Raw genomic sequence first — 20,715 nt, 5'->3', positions numbered from 1 at the left:
TATGCGCTTAAGTGCTGTCCTGAATTGGGACCTAACCAGCGAGGCTCCAATCCTGCAAAGATTGACACGCATGCTTAACTTCATGGAGATGTACTCATGCTTAAGGTTAAGCATGGGTGCAAGTCTTTGCAGGATTGGGGCCTATATGCCCTAAAATAGCTGACTATATTCTCACCAATGATAATTTTTAGAGAGGGGTAAAAGTACACGTGTAGGTGATGGGTAATTTTTTATGTACAGTTTTAACTTAACCTTCTACAACATTGGTACAAATGTTGTAGAAGATTAAGTTTGGAGCTTCTGTTCTAAATCCTTGTTATCAGCCATAAAATCAATATATAATGTAAAACAGAACAAAAAACCCACTCTGTATTTTGGGCTGAAGTTTATGCTTGGTTTCATCCAAAAGATGAACACAAACCTTGATTAATATCTATGGAACTGGTTTAGAGTAATGCACAAGGGGAAAAAAAATAGGGGTGGGATTTTAAAAGCCCTCAGAACACAGGCCTAACTCAGACTTCAGTTGGAGCACATAGGCCAACACAGAAAGCTTTTGAAAGTCCAATGCTACGTAGATGTTTTATGTATTTAAGTAAACATTCAATTGTTGCTCTGCACTAAGAAAACTAAACAGATTTATGCACAAGCTTGAAAATTTTATCCTCTTCAGAACAGCTTAAATTGATGATCTGTTCTAATATTTATTTGTATGTGAACATTTGTTGTTGTGTATGATTAGACTTCATCTTTCAAAATGTTTCTTTATTTAGGCCCTGATTCAGCGAAGCACTTGAGCAGTCCACTGGACTTCAGTGGGACCACTCATGCTCAAAGTTTCGCACGTGCAAAGGTGCTTTGCTGAGTCGAGCCCTTTACAATGTGCGGTGTGTCTCTCTCTCTCTCTCTCTCTCTCTCTCTCTCATATTTACAATTCTGGTGTTGGGATGGGGTAAAAGTCTTCTAATGTCTAGCATCCATCTCTTCTTGCTTAGTTGGAACTGGACCAGTTCTGGATAAAGGATTTAATTTTGTTAGAATGCAGGTATCAGTAAACTGAACTCTTCACATTCCTTACCTCTACAGAGGATGATCAGTGGGGTTGGAGGAATTGAGACACAAACGTTTGATTAAAAAAATCCAAAAGGCTTGAGAGATTCACATTCAGTATGGGTCTTTTCTGTGCCGCTCATTTACGGTATTAGTATTGCAATGTTAGTTATGGGCATTGTGAAAACTCAAACATATAAAGAAAATGTGCATGTTAGCTTAATAGTTTATAAAATGTCATGAACAAACCTGAAACTAATCTCTACATTAGCAAGTACTGATGCCTAATATAAAAATATTTATTTATTAGCATGATTACAAAAGAAAACAACCTCCAGGACTCTCAGGACTATCATGATCACACGTGATAAAATGATTGGTACTACATGCTGCTGGCTATCACTGATCATGTAGAATGATAATGTTTACTCCTTTGAATGCTACTAATGTTCTAATCAGAATATGAATCAGAGCTACAAGAACCCATTCTGTGCTGAGAACATGTACACTTTGAACCATCATGCTGGGATATTTCTGACAGATGTGTTTTTGCAGTTGTATCTGAAGAAATGAATAAATCTGATGAAGAATCATCACTAGGACTTGAGTCACTACAACATCCATCTAGAAGTGAACAATTTGAATGAGTTGTATTACATTTTGCAGACTTTGATCTATGTTTGTCATGCCTAGCTGATCTTTGGTTTAAATGCTTTCTATGAAGAGCGATATCTTTATCCCGTAGTCTTTTATAACCATGTTCTTTTGGTTCTGTACAATGTTGTCTTGGTTTGTGACAACAAGATTGATTTGTTTTTAAAGTTCTAGGTCTAGTTCTGTGGTTCTTGCATGTTTTCATTTCTGAAGACGAACAATTGTCGGGAGGCATTTGTGAAGAGTGGTTACATTTCACAGGTTCAGTTGACGTTGACAGAATTATATTTCTTTCATCAGTCCTTTTTGATGGTGAGTTAATGGAGGAAGGATTATGGCCTGGTTGTTTTTCTGAAGGTTCTAAGTCTTTACCATTTTCTTTAGATTCTTCTGTTGATAGATGCGCTGGTAGTTGATTCAGGTTACTATGTTCACACTGATTTTTCACTACAGCAATGTCTCTTTTCAGGTCTTTGCAATCTATTTCCGAGATTGATTTGGCTTCATCTTTTGTTGGGTTTTCTCTTTTGTAAATGTTGTAAGTATTAGTTATTACTGGTTCCCTGCAATAATAAAAATAAGTTCAAAAGCAATATACATTTTTATGAATTTGGATAACAATTTAAAAATGATCTTACAGCAGAAACCTAACTAACAGTCTGATGTTGTCTTTTACTTTGAGGAATTAACACTTTATGTTCCAGAATTCAAAAAACCATGATGTGTATTTAACCATAACATCTTAATTATTCAATAGCAACCATGTACTATATAATGGGGAGGAAAACAACAACTCACTGTTTGTTCTTCGGAAATATCGAAGTAAATATGTGCATCAACACTATTACAGCCAATATCAAACCAGTAACCGCTACACAGGCTATGATGATGTGCTTTAGAAGGCCTTTAAGATCTGCAGCTTTTGCTTTTTTCTTGTCATGAATACCTAAAGGAAATTATACAATTCCACATTAGAGGGGAAAATGTGTATTATTAATAATTTAACAATGTGTTCTAAACATTGCTGCAAATAATAGTAAAACATTCTTCTCCTTTTGTAATTTCTTTGCATTAGTAAAAATCCTGTTACATTTTTGCATTAAAGTAGCACCAAACAGAGCTCTTTAAAGTTATGCAACTTATGCACTTTGGGATATATTTTGGTATTTTCTTGAATTGCTCTTATGACTACGGCAACTTAAATATTTTGTATAGATCGACTAGTAAGGATGCAGCCAAATTCCCTCCTTTCTCTACTCCCTTTTCAATCACTCAGATCGGCTAACAGACAAGCATACATTCTCTCCCATTCATGCCAATAAAGCTTTGCTAGTGAGGACTACAGTATTGGGCCTTAAATCTCAACAGGAAGTGAACTGTGATTTCAGTATTTAAGGAAGGCTGTAAAGTTTTATTATTTATTTAAACCCAGCACTGTATTTAGTGTTTACATTGTTGGACCAATTTTAAATACAAATGATCTTTGCCTTGGAATCTTGCTGTCATATAATCTCTCCAAACAAAGGACCATTTCAGACGACACATTGTGGATCAACTCATCAGCGACTTAAATGATGGGGTAAATTAGATGTCAGGTGCAAGAAGTGAAGTATTGTAACTTGCACTGATGTGACACTTTGGCCCTGATTCATCAAGATACTCTTACACATGTACCTAACTTTAAGCTTATAGACTTCTGGGACTACTCATTTTTAAAGTTCGGCATGTACTTAAGAACCTTCATGAATTGAGGCCTAAATGTCAAAACCGTGCAAGTCTGATATTTCTTCTTACACCTGATATGCGTTTTACACCACTATTTAAAGTGTAAACAGATACTGAGTCTGACTTACAATTGGGATTACTCATATGCTGAAAGTTAGGCAAGCAGTGATGTATCTTGCTAAGCTAAACCCTCAGTGGGTGTGTAAAAATGAGTGTAACCACTGATTTGGTATTTTCGGATCAAATTCAAGGCTGGCATAAGTGGATACAACTTGTGTGGAAGTTAATGGTAGCTGCACTGGCTTATGCTGGGCCTGGACTTTCTCTCAGATGTGTTGAGGATTGTGTGGATGTAAATTAGAATGGGGAGCGGGTGGGTGGGAATGGGAGGGCAGCTTTCATTTCCCTGCTCATTACAACACTCTTCCACTCCATCAGCATGAAGTTATACTTGTTTTGCATAGCCAATGAAAGCCAAACTTGCAACTTTCACTTTTTCATGCCCTAAACATGTTTAATTTACAGCACTCTTTAAATATCTGCTAAATTTGGCTTTACCACCATTTACTTCAGGTTGAATGTGGCCCTCTGTTTCTCTCCAAATACTTTTAAACCTTGTTTATGTGAGATCTAAAACAGGACTCGTCACTACTCTGTATGTGCCTCTGTCACACAATAGCTCCTCCTAACTCTCCTCTCTTGTAATCAAAATGCATAGAAGCATCATAATAACTGAGATGAGTGAATAGATGGTCATGCTTAATAAATATATTTATAATAGCAACAAGCTATAGTTTAAAATGTCTGATCCTATTGTAGGGGGTTATGTGTAATAATGAAACACCCCTCTATCTCTTTCAAAGAGTAAGATTTAGGGGTAGAAATTTCTGAGTTTCTGTCAAACAGTCCTGCCCCTATAAGTAAGCTATTTGCTTCCATGACTTGTCTCTCCACCCTGCCCGCCCCCCCCCCACACACTGATTTTCATTTATTTCTTCTCCCCAGACCCTTTTCCTACTAGTCTCCATCTCCCTTCTAGTGTCTGTATTGCTTTCCTTCACCCCTTCTTAGTTGCTCTTCCTTTTCGTTTTGTTAGAGAGAAGGAGGAAAGCAAGGGGTGTCTTGTAGGACCCATTTCAACATTTTACTTAATCTCTCTACCCTTAATATAATTCATTGGGATGATCCCCCCTTCAAAGCCAATCAGTGCTGCTCCTGCAGCTGAGTTGAGGTTGTCCCCAGAGAGATGATTATCTTCCCTCAGGGCTATGTGTACTGCCTCTGCCATAATCTGATCTTGAACTCCGATGCTCTGCCAGTAAACATTTGGCTTCAGAACGAATCTTTGGAAGCCCAGAAAAATCAGTATGCATAGAAGCTGGACACATATTGTACTAAATCTACTCATTAGAAACAGCACCCTTAATTCTGGCAACCTAATCTGCAGCCACGGTACTCTGGAATCCAAAAGCCAGCACTCACGGCAGTAATTTAGCATATATCTCATACTGAAATCTCTCAGTGCAATAGAGAGACGCGACCATCCAGCCGTGCTGCTACTGGACTCCACTTTATTCTCTCCAATAAATGGCACTAGTAGTCCTTTCTTCCCACGGTCTAGTTTCTAGGAATCAGAGGCTGTAGGTTTTCAACTGGATGATTGGCTACTTGAGGGGAAAATACATCCACACCCATTTATTTGTTGCATTCATATTAAAAATAGCAATACTGCATTTATTTAACTGTTCTTTATCTGTCAGCCGAACTTTATTCCATAGATGAAGTCCTGCTAACCCAGAGCCTTACCGGTGAACCATCTGTAAATTATTTTCTTGTGACTTGTTTGATGAATTCTGAAACCAAAGCCATGCAGCTTGAGTACAAAAGTAAATGTAGTAAATAGGTAGACCATAGTTTTTTGTATAGCATTTAGTTCTGATTTCTCATGTCTCACTTTATTAGATGCTTTTATTGTAATCTAAGCAGCCCAACAACAACACAATCTGCCCTTTTAATGCTGTAATTGAGGTCTATGCAAACAAATTGCCACAGCCATAGAAAAATGTTTGCCCTCTTTCAGCTGAACACACATGTTACATTTTAGCTGACTAAAACTCTACTGAAAGGCATAAATCAAGAGTTTAAAAATAGCAGTAGTTTACTAAGTCAATAAATACAGGACAACAAAGCTGAAATTATACCCCTGTTGCATTAGGTAAGACTCCATTTAACTAAACTACAGTACGTTTTGTTGAGATGGGCAGGAAGAGCAAACTGGTATTTTATCTGTTTGCCTACACTAAACCCTTGTCTTAATGTGCAGCTGTATTTTTTTTTTAAATAAGTAGCAGCCAATATTTTACCTTCATGCTCTTTAAAAAATTCAAATCGTTTGGCATCCTTCATGTTTGCCTTTGTTGTGACACTTGTAGGCTCTGTTTGGGGGGAAAAAAGAGTAATTCAAAGTGTTTGTCGTAATTAGTAGTACAATAACCACTAAGGCAAATTATGGCTTCTCAGCAATCACTTATTCAGCCCATAACTGTGACATGCTAACAGGTTATATGTGGAGATGTTGCGAGCCAGTATAGGCATTTCTAATGCACCTATGGCAGGGATATCTAGACACTAAAGTCAGGAAGATAAACTTAGAAAAGCTTTTTCTGATTTATTTTGAAAAATTTGACAGTTACAGTACTAATATTTTAAAGCTTGGCCTCTGACACTGTGTACACCTGCAGGGGTAGTTACATGTCTCACTACCTGCTTTGTGAATGCAAAACTTTCAGGTTCCACTTTGGAGTTCAGTTTGAGGCAAGCACAGACTATGACCCCTCATATTTGGGTGCAGTCTGTTGTAGTTTAATATAAAATCAGCCAGTGGTGTGTAGGCAGTGGTCTCTTTAGCAGGAAACAACTGAAGTGAAAAGCCATTGAGTGGTTATTATACGAGGAGATAAAACTGGAGCCATTACGTACAGCAGACCTTTTCATTTGCTACTCTGCTTTATTACCTGGCACAGGTGTTGCTTTTAATTGTTCTAGATTTTCATCTGAGACTTGTAGACTGCGACTATGTCCCTCAAAAGGGGTCTGTGTCTTGTTTTCCTTTTCACTGGATTCTGACTTCTCTTTAATAAGAGAAAACAATTCATTTTAAAATGGCATTTAAGTCTTCACTAGCTGATGATGACCATATCAATGATGTAATACTTCTCAGCTTTAAAAGTTAAAGATCATTTTGTATTTTTGTGAGTGAGTCATCTCACCCGTCCAGCCCCAAACAAACACCCCCCCCCTATTTTTCTGGAGGAAATTAAACTACATAATAGTTTTTAAAATCCAGTTAACTGATGCAGATAGGTAAACCAGACACATTGGGTGACTTCCACATTGCACATATTTTACTTTACATTCCAGTTACTGCATTTTTAGCAAATTACAGTAAGAAGCTGAATATTTTATTAACAGAAACACAACCGCGACCCCACAATTTTGTAGAAGCAAGTCCTGTTATGTAGACTCCTGCCACTGTAGGCACAATATCCTGCTAGAAAGTGGACGGAGCCAAATCACTGCCAACATATATTCAAGGCACCCTGGTAAAATATTTTAAAATGTTTTATATTTCAAAAAGTTTGTAATCCCATAATATTAATGTATCAAAGAGGAAATGGATAACTGAAACATTCGCTCATAACATGTTACATCAGTATAAATGCAAAAAGTAACACTGGTAACAAAGTAAACGTACAAAACATTTGTCATGTAACTGAAAAGTTTATAACCGCTAATGCAATATTCAACACAAAACTAACAATTTATTAGACTCAGCTCCTACTACAAACTTCCGTATGCTGCCAGGCTGGGGGAGAAGTGACATTAAAGAAGAGCCGTGAGGAAGATGTGGAGTAATGGGAGGGTCTCATGGGAAAGGTTCTAAAGACCTTGTGGATCATTATTATTGCGAACCCTAGAGGCTTTGATACCATTGTGCTCTAAGCTCTGTATAAACACAAGGTGAATGACAGCACCTGCTCCAAAGAGCTTGCACTCTAAAAAAGAACAAGATATAACAAGTGAATGAGGTAAACAAGTGAGTGGGGGACAAAAAAATAGTAGTTTTAGTACAGAGCAGTGTTGTGTGCAATTCTTAGTCCATCGGTAACAGTTATCAAATAGCAGCGGCAGTGATCACACTGTACTGGCCAGCAAACATCCTTCTCTCTGAAAAGGAGTTTAAACAGCAATCTAAGTTATGTATGGACAGTGGACACCACTTAAAAATTTGATATTTGCCAACCTGTACTACCCTTTACCACAAATATTGCCTATTCCAAGAATAGTGGGACACTGTAGTACCTACTGCAGATAGGTAACTACCTACCTACATTTCTAAAGCACCTGTCACTATCGTCTATATGTATGGCCTTAATATCTACTGGCAAGTTATTTCTTTTTAATGGCAACCACAGTATCGTTTCCACATGTGTCTAATTTTCCATAACTAGGACATCCCAGATAGGCTGGGAACAGTTTCTGTAGATGAAAGAATGGACGCATGCAAGAGAGTACAGACTGATCTTCAGCAGTGTGATTGGAGGCCCATATAAATCACCTAGAATAGTCTATGTGGGGAAATCCCAGGAATAGGTTTTTTTAAAAAAACTTGCAAAATAGAAGCAAGATTAATTCCTTCAATGTGGGCCCCTTACTGAATGAGGGAGGCAACCTAGTGACAGAGGATGTGGAAAAAGCTAATGTACTCAATGCTTTTTTTTGCCTCAGTCTTCACAAACAAGGTCAGCTCCCAGACAACTGCACTGGGCAGCACAGCATGGGGAGGAGGTGACCAGCCCTCTGTGGAGAAAGAAGTGGTTCGGGACTATTTAGAAAAGCTGGACGAGCACAAGTCCATAGGGCCAGATGTGCTTCATCCGAGCGTGCTAAAGGAGTTGGCGGATGTGATTGCAGAGCCCTTGGCCATTATCTTTGAAAACTCATGGTGATTGGGGGAGGTCCCGGATGACTGGAAAAAGACTAATGATGTGCCCATCTTTAAAAAAGGGAAGGAGGAGGATCCTGGGAACTACAGGCTAGTCAGCCTCACCTCAGTCCCTGGAAAAATCATGGAGCAGGTCCTCAAGGAATCAATTCTGAAGCACTTAGAGGAGAGGAAAGTGATCAGGAACAGTCAGCATGGATTCACCAAGGGCAAGTCATGCCTGACTAATCTAATTGCCTTCTATGACGAGATAACTGGCTCTGTGGATGAGGGGAAAGCAGTGTGCGTGTTGTTCCTTGACTTTAGCAAAGCTTTTGACACTGTCTCCCAGAGTATTCTTGCCAGCAAGTTAAAGAAGTATGGGCTGGATGAATGGACTATAAGGTGGATGGAAAGCTGGCTAGATTGTCGGGCTCAACGGGTAGTGACCAATGGCTCCATGTCTAGTTGGCAGCCGGTATCAAGTGGAGTGCCCCAAGGGTCGGTCCTCGGGCCGATTTTGTTCAATATCTTCATTAATGATCTGGAGGATGGTGTGGATTACACCCTCAGCAAGTTTGCAGATGACGCTAAACTGGGAGGAGAGGTAGATACACTGGAGGGTAGGGATAGGATACAGAGGGACCTAGACAAATTAGAGGATTGGGCCAAAAGAAATCTGATGAGGTTCAACAAGGACAAGTGCAGAGTCCTGCACTTAGGACGGAAGAATCCCATGCACCGCTACAGACTAGGGACCGAATGGCTCGGCAGCGGTTCTGCAGAAAAGGATCTAGGAGTTACAATGGACGAGAAGCTGGATATGAGTGAACAATGTGCCATTGTTGCCAAGAAGGCCAGTGACATTTTGGGATGTATAAGTAGGGGCATTGCCAGCAGATCGAGGGACGTGATCATTCCCCTCTATTGGACATTGGTGAGGTCTCATCTGGAGTAGTGTGTCCAGTTTTGGGCCCCACACTACAAGAAGGATGTGGAAAAATTGGAAAATGTCCAACGGAATGAGGAGTAATGGTCTCAAGTTGCAGTGGGGGAGGTTTAGGTTGGATATTAGGAAAAACTTTTTCACTAGGAGGGTGGTGAAACACTGGAATGCGTTACCTAGGGAGGTGGTGGAATCTCCTTCCTTAGAAGTTTTTAAGGTCAGGCTTGACAAAGCCCTAGCTGGGATGATTTAGTTGGGGATTGGTCCTGCTTTGAGCAGGGGGTTGGACTAGATGATCTCCTGAGGTCCCTTCCAACCCTGATATTCTATGATTCTATGTATGTAAGCTTTTCTGTGGGAGCCCAAAATCGTATGAATGGGAACACAGTCACAAATTATATGAGGGACCTGTAAGGAGGAGAGGGAAGATGAATAGTATTAAATTAGGAAATGAGCTACTCTGACTTATAAGAACTTTACCTGGGTTTCCCTAATTGTACTGGAAACAGCAGTCTCTAACAAAATGCCAAGTGGCACATTTATCAAAATCAGTCTGATGGTCTGATCTCTCTTCCAGGTATGGAAGTAAAAACAAATCTTTCTCTGGTAAAGCTTCACTAAGCAATTATAAGTAAGTGAAATAAAGCTTTTTTTATCATGCAATTAATGAATTTGCAGGCTTCAATAGAGGATGGCTGCATATGAAGGAAACTGTTATTGCATATGCCAAATATCAAACTTGCATGTATTGAAAGAGAAATAGTTTTGTTCCAAAGCACCAGAATATCTTGAATTCTCCTGAACTGTTTTTGCTCTCTACAACTGGGACAGTAACACCTCATTAAATCTGCAATTTGGTCTTTAGCATACCTCGATCTTCTCAGATGAATGAAAGAAGCAATCATACATATTGTTCCTGAGTTAGATATATGACTTTCTGATCATTTTTTCCCTGAGTTTATCTCACAGGTTCCAGGTTCTTTGGGGAGGGAGGGACAGGAACAGAAAGTGCTCTTCAGGCAGATCTGGGGACCAGTTACTTACATTGTAGGAGTGAAAGCAAGCCCAAGAACATTGGTCAGTCACTTTCTGTGGATACCTACTATATGTGCATAGGGGTAGTATGCCAAAAAAGCACCACCACACGATAGGGTCACTGTCCTCTTATGATTGCACAAGATGTAATAGGTTCATCTTTAACAAGCTTAGCAAAAAAACTACTGTCTTCTCGTTGTGAAATTTTCAAACACTCAGAACTTGCCAAATCCAAACCAGTTTCCTCCAGAGTAAGTCCACATATATACTATTTGTCAATGAGGATTATTTCCATGACAAACTGCCGTATTCAAAGCACGGCATTTTTGACTGTTGGGTAGTGAACACCAAAAGTTGCAAGAATTTCAAAGTAAGAAAAATATGCTTTCCTCATTCTCCCCTCACTTTAAAAAAAAAAAAAAAAAAAAGTGGTTGGTTACTTTGAGCAAAAATAATCCAAACAGAATACACCTTTGGCCAGAACCAACTGTGGAAAACATGAGCCACCCAGAGGCTTAATGTGTCAGTCATGACTGAAAATAGGACTTCATCAGGGCAGGTTTAATGAACTTTTAAAGCCCTTGCCTAGGACCCCAGCTCCAGGAATCACATTATGATGACACAATCTCAGCTTTCTTTTCTTTTCTTTTCTTTTTTTTCCAAAAAGTAATGGCTAACCCTCCTGCTTCCAAAGAAAAAAGCCTGAAAACATTAGTCGTGTGTAACCAATGCAGTGAGGCCTGTCTGAGTAAACTGACAGCTTGGAATAATAGCTTAAGAGGTGTGAACTACACCAGACATCTCAGGTCTGTCTAAACTACACAAAAAACCCCCCAGCAGCAAGTCTCAAAGCCCAGGTCAACTGACTCAGGCTCACTGGGTTTGGGCTGTGGGGCTCAGAATAGCAGACGCTCAGGCTTAGGCTAGAGCTGGGGTACTGAAATCCACTGCCACTGCGGGGTTTCAGAGCCCAGCTTCCAGTTAAGCATCTATGTTACAATTTGTAGCCCTGCAGCCCAAGCCCCATGAGCCTGAGTCAGATGATCCGGGCTAGCTGGAGCTGTTCCACAGGTCTTTTATTGCAGTGTAGAGTGTAACTGCATCGTGAACTGACGTATGTGAGCTAGCTTTATTCTAGCTAGCTCGGGTCCTGGAACAGTGAAACTGGCAGCATGACCTTCAGTACAGGCTAACCCCATGTGTAATTACCCAGCATTCTACACAGGTTCATACAGCTCGTGCTGCCACAGCCCTGCTGATCCAAGACCTGCATTAGCTAGAATAAAGCTTGCTCAAATATGTTTGCTTGAGCTGCAATCGCAGCCAGTGCCTGCAGTCTAAAATTACCCACCGTAGGATGTTAGCTCTAAGCCCTACTGTTCTGGGCAAGACCACCCATCAAAACAATCCTGTTGCTCCTAAGCGGAGGGGGAGAACCCTATTCTTGCTCCTGCATGGGGGGGGGGGGCAGGGATGGGAGGAAGGGGGCTCCATATCCCTGCCTCTCTGAGAGATAGGCCCTCAACCACTACCACTTCAAGTGGGAGGAAGGGTCCTGGCCAAAAAGTGTGGCCCTGAATTGCCTTAATCCTGCCTTAGTTTTAATGCCCAACAGTTCAGCAGCCTGCTGGAACTTTGTAGGATTGCACTTTGTCTCTGAAGCTGCAATGAGAGAGACTGGCTTGGCAACTATGGTGCCTTAAGGAACAAAGGTCCAACACCGAGAACTTCAAATCTCAGCTTTGATAATTTAAAAAATTGGTTCATAAAGAAACCATTATAGAATGACTTTTTAAAAATGTTTGGGTCAAATTTATTTCTAGAGTAATAATACTGACATCAGTGAAGTTACTCCAGGGATGAATTTGGTCCAATAATGAGAGAACTAGATTAGTATAAATGTTTTAGGGGGAAAATTAATTGTCCCTTGAAAGATTTTTTTTTGTACATACTAATTACAGAAGGACTTGCTAGCATCTAGTGTTTCAAATACAGAATAATTTGCAAGCAGAAGGATAGCACAAAAAATATTTCTGTTATTCCCTGTTAATTAAAATTTGCTTACATTTAAGGAAATTCCACAGAATGAAAGCTCTCTCTTGAGTAAGGCACCCCCTTTAAAAACAGATTGTTTCTAGTAGGAAGGATAAACACTGTACAAGGCAAATAGTTACAGTATATATGATAAACTACCTATCATAAAACATTTTTGTTTTCTTTGTCCCCAGGCTGATTCAACTCTACAATGTTCACTCCAAATGGCATCAGATTCCTGTCTTTAGAGATCTATTGTATAACATCTTGCATAAAAAAGTTAATGTCTTCAATTGTGACTCTTTTAACATATTGGGTCATGCTGGAGCTCTCCCTTAAAGTAGAAACTGAATCTATGATAGTAAAAATTCTAAGAAAATAAATAGTAGCTAACGATATATCGAGTAGCGGAGGGAAGCTAGAAGTGATGGCCTGTAATTAGGGCCTGCACTCTGAAAGGGCCCATTGTGTCTGCCACCTGCTGGCTTTTGCAAACCCTGAGTCCTGCTGCTGCTATCACTGAATGATACTCCACTTGCTCGTATCTAGGCAGAGCTATAGCAGTGACAATCACAGCAGCACTCCCTGCTCTGCCCCATGCCCATAGATCAGGCAGATGGACAGCTCCAGCATTCAGTCAAAATGCCTAGCAATGCTATAACTGCCAAAACGTCTCTGCCCCCAGTCATAGAGAGGGCAGAAGACAGCTGCCAGGGTACAGTAGCAGAAAGCCTCCCTTTCCTCCCAGCAGCCAGGAATGAGAGGGTAGAGCCCTCTTTTCAGCAGCTGGGTGGGAATGGGGCAGAAAAGATGGAGTGCCCCACCTTGCTCACTCTCTGCCTCTTGCAGATAGATGGTTGGGGTTAACTAACTAGTTTATTAACATTCAGGGTCCATTCTCCATTGTCTTCACTGCTGAGGTTTCCATCAGGAGTGTGCACATCAGGCTGCCCATACGCAGTTCTGTGCCATTTTCCCTTGGGAGAAAGACTCATTCATGGATACTTAAAGTGACATGAATTTAAGTGACAAGTGGCAGGAGATTAAGCAGGGCTGAGAGTGCTCTGTGAATGTAAATAATCATTGTCCCTTACGCAATTAAGTTTCAAAACCAAATTAAAAACACAAATCATTACTCCTGTGTGAAGCTACTTTTCCTAGCGCACTTTTAAAATAATACATAATGTAAAATATGCTGCAAAGACACCAAATTATGCTTGAAACCCCAAGAGTTATGTGAATGAATACTTTACAGTCCATGAATTTTGATATGATCATAATAAGCCAAAGTGAGAGCCATGCCTGGCCAGCCTCCATAGTTGTGGGCACTACTTGCTTCCTGAGGAACATTAACAAACTTGTTCTGAGATCACCCAGCCCTATGGACTCTGCCCCCAACCCTAAAGCACCACCACTGCTATAAACGCTGCAGTGGGGGTGCCAGGGAGTGATGCTGGGGAAGTGGTGTCTCTTCTGATACCTCTGAATGATGGGGTTGGGAAGGCTCTCTCTAACTAACTGATAGCCAGTGTTTTAGTACCTTCCTGTATCAGGGCCTATTTTAACTGATGGTCTTGGAAATTACATGTGATGAGCTTTTGTTAGGAATGCTGTATATTCTTAACTTGCTTCAGTAAAAACTTCAAAACATGTTTTTTCTCTTATGTAGCTTTTAAAATACTTACTATCTTAGAAGGACATTTACACTTGTCAGCCTTGAATCTGAAAATGAAACTTGTTGGAAGCAGATTTCTAATAGCCGAGGGCTACTATAATTATATCCCTATTAACATGCATGTTGGTTTGCTATTTTCTTTCTATGTGCAATCAATCCACATTTCCCTTACCTTTATGTTTTTTTAAATTTTGAAGAATGCTTTCCATGACTGAAGAGTTCATACTCTCACTAACTGATACAGGCACCTGTGTTTCTATAACAACAAGGGTGGGGGGGAAATGTTTATTTTAAAAATGTTTTTACTCCTGTAAACTCAAAAGTATTGCATTGACAAGTTGCAATACTGATGTATTTCATTGCTTACATGCAACTTGGGGAATCGGTGTTCTCAACCTAATCCGTAACAAACGACCCTTTCAAGATATTAATAAATCAGGCCCAGGAATTATTTCCTTTCTTTTATTCTTCGGTTTTGTGTATTTCTTTGTATTTTCATTTTTATTTTTTACTAGTGAGTCTTTGTTCTGTATTCTCAGGGCCAACTCCTGAAGTCTTTACTCAGGCAAAATATCCATTAAAGAAACATTTTCTACTCAGTATTTATTGTCTGTTTTCAGTGTTTTCCCCCAGGATTTAATAATATTTATTTAAGAAAGGCTACTCTGAGCAGAGCGTGGTTATACTATACTTTTCAGTGTCACAAATGTGTATGAGGAGGTGAATTCTTTCTAGTGTTGGAAAAGGTACTTGAAAAAGAAAAGCATTTACCCATTGTTCTACTGTAATGACTTCTCAGATCCAATTCTAAAAGCAGAAATAATAGTAGGATCGATAAGCCAGTAAACTCAGTGGCAACAGGGCATGGCGCCTCTTCTATCACTAAACTGAACACGGCATACTAGCTGATGACTGGTTGTTCAGTGGTCTACACAATGCTTGCTCTGCCTCTTTCCAGAGGAAGTGTGAGAACTGCTGAGAGAGGCATCAGTTTCTTCAGGCACTTCCCTGACTACCACTGCTCTCCCTTCCCTAACAGGAGGTTTCACCTCCTAGCACCTTCCTATTTGTTTAATTGCTTGGGCTACTAAATAGGGTGCTGCATGCATCTGCACTCTTTGCACGCCCCTAGCACCAGCTCTAGGCCTATGTGAAATGTACTTGTGAGCTAAGTTCAGTGGCGGCAGGGTTTTTATGTGTGTACAGACTATAGCCACCAATACGTTTGGTATGGCATTTGAGGGAGCTTTTTTATAGCAGGCTTTTTTTTTTTTTAAATTACATTGTGTACATAGTTTAGGGGTAATAAATAAGCCCCTGATCATGCAATCACCTATTTATCTACTTAACTTTAAGCCATTAATAAGTCCCATTGATTGTATCTATTGAAATCATTATTAAAATCAATGGGACTGTTCATGTGCTTGAGCTTAAGCAGGTACATAAGCAATTGCAGGATCAGGGCCTTTATTTGTAAATTCTTAAAAGAATAGATGGCTATTTGTTTTGCATGCCTTTTTCTCTCTGTTCAAGAAATGTAAACGTAGTTACATTTCTTATCTGGTAACGTTTGCCTCTCTTACCCTGAAAAAAGAAAAGGAGTACTTGCGGCACGTTAGAGACTAACAAATTTATTTGAGCATAAGCTTTCGTGAGCTACAGCATCGGATGAAGTGAGCTGTAGCTCACGAAAGCTTATGCTCAGATAAATTTGTTAGTCTCTAAGGTGCCACAAGTACTCCTTTTCTTTTTGCGAATACAGACTAACACGGCTGCTACTCTGAAACCTGTCTCTTATCCTGGTTATTGGAGGCATTCAGCACACTATTTCATACTTTCTGGATTTTAATAATGTTATTTACCAATACCTCTTACACTGTGTGAAGTTTATATAGCATCTGGCTGTAGCCCAAGTTAAAACTGAACTGAAGATAGAGGCCTCGTACCAGATCTTCAGCTGATGTAAATCGATAATGACTTGAGTGGCACTTCACCAATTTACATCAGTGGAGGATTTGATCCTCTCTGTTTTCAGTATGTTAAACTGTGTTCATCCATAAAATAACAATGTTATGTTTACAAAATATAAAGATTAATGGAGAGTGAAATATACATACTATATTCTTTCTGTAAATCCTGTAATACATTCTTCAGCATCCTCACTGACATTTGAGAATGGCTTCCTTTTATACTTTGGAAATTATATGTTTGAACACCTATAAAAAAATATTAAGTTACTAGAAAGTGACTGAATTTTATATTTAAAAAGTTATACCATAAATATTTAGATTTACCCATGTGATCTTCCAGCGTCTGTAAAATATGGTTCAACTGACGCAATGGAAAAGTAGCCGATTCAGGCAGATCTGCAAACAAACATATGAAAACACTTGTGGTTAATTCTTCCATACTTTAATTGTAGTGAACAGATCTCTGAATAGTACTTTTGCCAAACAAAAATGAGGATGAAAATATCTTTTGGAATGATTTAATTATGTAGCTAGTAAAGTGGTAGGTGCTATACAATGAGTAGCTGCAAATGGATTTTAGGGCTTCTGCGAGAACACTGTGATAACAAAATTAAAATTTAAATGGCTTCACCAATGCAATGGCTCAGTGGAAGAACGTTCTGTAGACAGAAATAAAAACAGGATTGTTAGATTGGCAGGTTACAACGATGGCAGAACAAGCCACACTGGAGTGTCAGAGACACTCTGGAGATGGCAGTCAGGATTTCTCAGTGCTAAGCATTCCGGCAGAACACTTTTCTACTTAGTTTTGAGAGTAATAAAACCACTAGTTGCCAGTAGTTCATAGGAAAGAAAATAAAACAGAATTTAAAAAGCACTGGTCATAATTTCTAGTGAGTCCAATTATCTTAATTTTCCTTTCTTGCAGAGCTCAGTCAAAAGCTGGACTGTCCCTTATTAGAATATAAATATGTAAAATATATGGGGAACGTGTTCAGGCTAAGATTTTCAAAGCTGTCTATTGGAACTGGAAGCCCATAAGGTTGGGATTTGACATCCTGAAGGAAGTGCTGTAATCTCCATCTGAAGCTATAATTCTTATGTGACATCCACTGCTATTGTAAAAATGGGATGAAAAATTAAACTTGCCTGTCATATCCCTTTCTCATTAAAAGGCTTCTAAAATGTGTGAAAGAAAAGAGGGAAAAAAGGGCGGGGGGGAATGCAGCACAAGATGATAAAAACAATAAATTGCACTTCAGTTGTACAAACGCCCATTCGCCTGTGAAAGGTAAAACTGCCATTTAAACGTTAATTCAGCCTACTGTACTTCTGTACGTATGGTGGGCAACTTCCTACAGTAAACACAATGATGGTAGGTAGGGCTTAATGTTAGGTTTTCTGGGTTACATTAGTATAACTTGCAAATTTATCTTTACGTTTTAACACCATGTACACTAATTGGATAACATATTGAGGTTGTTTTCTGCTTGAAGTAATAAAGGAATCCTAAACTAAATAAATGCCAAACACAAATAAACTCTTCCCTGATTGATTGACACTTTTGATGCTGATGCCTCTCGGGGAAAAGTAAGCTATATTTATTAGCAATTTGCCTCTGTCTGCTACCACTGAGATGGTGGTGGAAGCATCTCTATATTGCTATATATTCCATCACTGATCTCAGAAACAGGCTTCTCAGTCAACTATGGTTACAGAGCAACAATGGAAGGAGGTGGTTCTAGAGGGCAAAATTCCTTCCAATGAATGGGAAAATTGCTCCTCTTCATAACCAAATACAACAACACACCAGTATTTAAGAGAAACAAAAAAGGGAGGCTTTAGGAGAACAGCTTCCAAATCTCTATCCTATACCCACTGTGGCAGCCCAAAAGATAGGTACTCTACTCAAATTGTAGTAACACCTTTGTCACAAAAATTCCTTGTGTGACTTAATCATATCTCTACAAAATTCCCAGAGGAAACTTTAAGCTGCAATTAAGGCTGAAAAAAACATATGTAGCTATAGGGGAAAATGCCATAAAAGGGAACATATGGGCTTCTCTATGAATGAGATACCCTTCTCTGTCCCCTCTGCAAAGTTTTATAATTTTGAGCCAAGTACAAGAAGTTTTAATAGGCTTCCTGTAGCAGACTGATGATTAACTGGAAGTAGAACCAATTTTCACAGTTTCTGTGGTAGGAAATATCCAAGGATGGAAAATGTTGTTAAATAGTCAAGCTCTTCATGATACAATGTTTCTGAAGGGGGAAAACACATACAATTTTTTAAAAATATCTTTTTCCTAACCTGTTGGTTTGCTCTCTGTTGGATAAGTTTCTTCAGAAAATGATGAATGACTACTTGTTTGTTTCTTACTATTCGTTGTCAAATCTGTAAATGTACAATGTTTAATATTAAATTTTTGAAAATTGATTTGGTGAAAATGAAAATCAGTGCTATGATTTGGTTAATGTATTGGCTTTACATCAACAAAAAATCATTTGCTATGTAAAAAGCATTTTGATTATCCAGGGATTAGACTTTTCAACAGGAAAATTCTGGTCATTCCCCTGTCCCCAAATCTCTAGAGGGTCTACTACTGGAGCACTATCCCACTCAGAAAAGTTGAAAAACAGAGACAGAATAAATTTCATTCACAATTGTTAATTAAAATTTATCAAATCTACTTCCTCAGCTGGTGTAAACTGGTGTGGCGCATCTGCTCCATTTTCAAAGACTTTACATATGCCCTTTGCAACAGGAGTTCCAAAGCAGCATCAGACCTTCACTGGCATCAACTAGAATTGAAGGGACTGAGCACCTTCCAAGTTTTGGACCTAGCCAGCGAGATCAGCCTCCACCAATAGGCAATACTGAAGGGTACCCTGAGCAGCAGCAAGTGCATGTGTCCATACACAAAGATTTGAGATCGTATAGAACTTCAGTTTTTACTGCTGTTGCTCCTATCCATTGCTTGCTCACCTCAATCAAGCAGCTCTCCAGCTACCAGCTGAGATTTATTAAGTTAGGAATTCAATTGCTAAGAGAGAAATTGAAGGAGGGGAGGTTACAAAAGAGTGAAACACCTTTCTTGAAAGCTATGTTTCCTCCCTTCATAATTCTTCCTGCATCCCTCCCTTCAACATCATTATTATTATTTATTATTATTATTTTAGGCAGGGCTGATACCATTGCTTATTATTAAGGTTGCCTTGATGCTTCCTATTATTAGCTCCTGTTTTAGTTGCTTATAACTTTGCGATACTTTAATTATTTGGGCTGGTTAGTTAGTTAGTTAGTTTTAGTTTAGTTATAGGTTTCAGCCAAAACAGTTCAGCCATTTCAGAGAACAAGACTAGGAAAAATGTAAAAAAAATTCTTGAGACTTTTTCTTTGAAATGCTGTAGCACCCCCATATTTTGGAGTAGGGACTTGAAATTTGGCAGTGGGATGGCCTGTGTGTCAGGAATGTGCCTTTTGCTGTCCCTGGGGAAATTCCCCCAAGTTTAATCACGTCATAAGTCTTTGATAAACTGCAGTTTGCACATGCTCATTAGAGACATATTTTAGCAGCTAAAATCTCTGAAGATGCAATCTTCGCTGACCATGCTTATGCCTCTCACAGCTCCTAGTGCTGACCCGATTGCCATCCACACAGAGCAATTAAGCATGCACCAGCCCAGGGCTATGAGGGCTCAGAGGGACTCTCCCTGTAATTGCTGCTCCCAGTGGATCCCGGGGCTGGGCACTGGAACTGAGAGCAGGGAGACTGTCCCTCCTGTGCTGTCAAATACCCCACTAAACAGGCAACCCTTATTTTGGTATTTCCTATCTTTGAGTGCTTGACTTTACAGCTTTCATAATGTTTTTAATATAGTTGATAGCAGAAGATGGTTTCCACTATTGCTGCCAACAGAGAACTGCTTTTTTTAGACTTACCCCCCCCCCCAGTTAATGGCATCACTTTCATGATATCTCCATCATATTGCTTATATGGGAAAATCTGTTTTACAAATCTAGACCTTTTGGATAATTTTACCCGTACCAAGCATAACATTTCCTACTTACCAGGCCCTTGATTTTGTACACTGTACAAGCTATTCAAAGTAAAATTATTTATTAGCACTGGAAAATCTTGTGCATTACTTGTTATATCAACTTCTTTAACTTTACTTAATTCTGAAACAAAATTGAAAGATTAAAAAAATACTGGTTTCAGAGTAGCAGCCACGTTAGTCTGTACCCGCAAAAAGAACAGGAGTACTTGTGGCACCTTAGAGACTAACAAATTTATTAGAGCATAAGCTTTCGTGGGCTACAGCCCACTTCATCGGATGCATAGAATGGAACATATAGTAGGAAGATATATATATATATATATATATATATATACATACAGATAAGTTGGAAGTTGCCATACAAACTGAGAGAGGCTAATTAGTTAAGATGAGCTATTATCAGCAGAAGAAAAAAACTTTTTAGTGATAATCAAGATGGCCCATTTAGACAGTTGACAAGAAGGTGTGAGGATACTTAACTTAGGGAAATAGATTCAATATGTGTAATGACCCAGCCACTCCCAGGCTCTATTCAAACCCAAGTTAATGGTATCTAGTTTGCATATTAATTCAAGCTCAG

General features: G+C 39.2%; 1 protein-coding gene across 1 annotated transcript in view; it reads right to left on the bottom strand.

Annotated features, from left to right (window-relative positions):
* Positions 1-1,364: 1,364 nt before the first annotated feature.
* The window catches only part of LOC141982570 (uncharacterized), a 29,326-nt gene continuing 9,975 nt past the window's right edge, over positions 1,365-20,715 (bottom strand). Inside the window, exons 5-12 of the mRNA XM_074944784.1 lie at positions 18,385-18,468; positions 16,398-16,469; positions 16,221-16,319; positions 14,276-14,359; positions 6,444-6,560; positions 5,793-5,864; positions 2,503-2,650; positions 1,365-2,267 (exon numbers count right to left, since the gene is read on the bottom strand). Of these exons, the coding sequence (XP_074800885.1) occupies positions 1,502-2,267; positions 2,503-2,650; positions 5,793-5,864; positions 6,444-6,560; positions 14,276-14,359; positions 16,221-16,319; positions 16,398-16,469; positions 18,385-18,468 (1,442 nt within the window). The 3' untranslated portion in view covers positions 1,365-1,501. The remainder of the gene's footprint in view (positions 2,268-2,502; positions 2,651-5,792; positions 5,865-6,443; positions 6,561-14,275; positions 14,360-16,220; positions 16,320-16,397; positions 16,470-18,384; positions 18,469-20,715) is intronic.

The sequence above is a fragment of the Natator depressus genome, chromosome 1 (genome assembly GCF_965152275.1).
Source record: "Natator depressus isolate rNatDep1 chromosome 1, rNatDep2.hap1, whole genome shotgun sequence".
Taxonomy (NCBI): domain Eukaryota; kingdom Metazoa; phylum Chordata; order Testudines; family Cheloniidae; genus Natator; species Natator depressus.
Note: the sequence above shows the minus strand (reverse complement) of the source record. Positions and strands in the feature narration are given on the sequence as shown.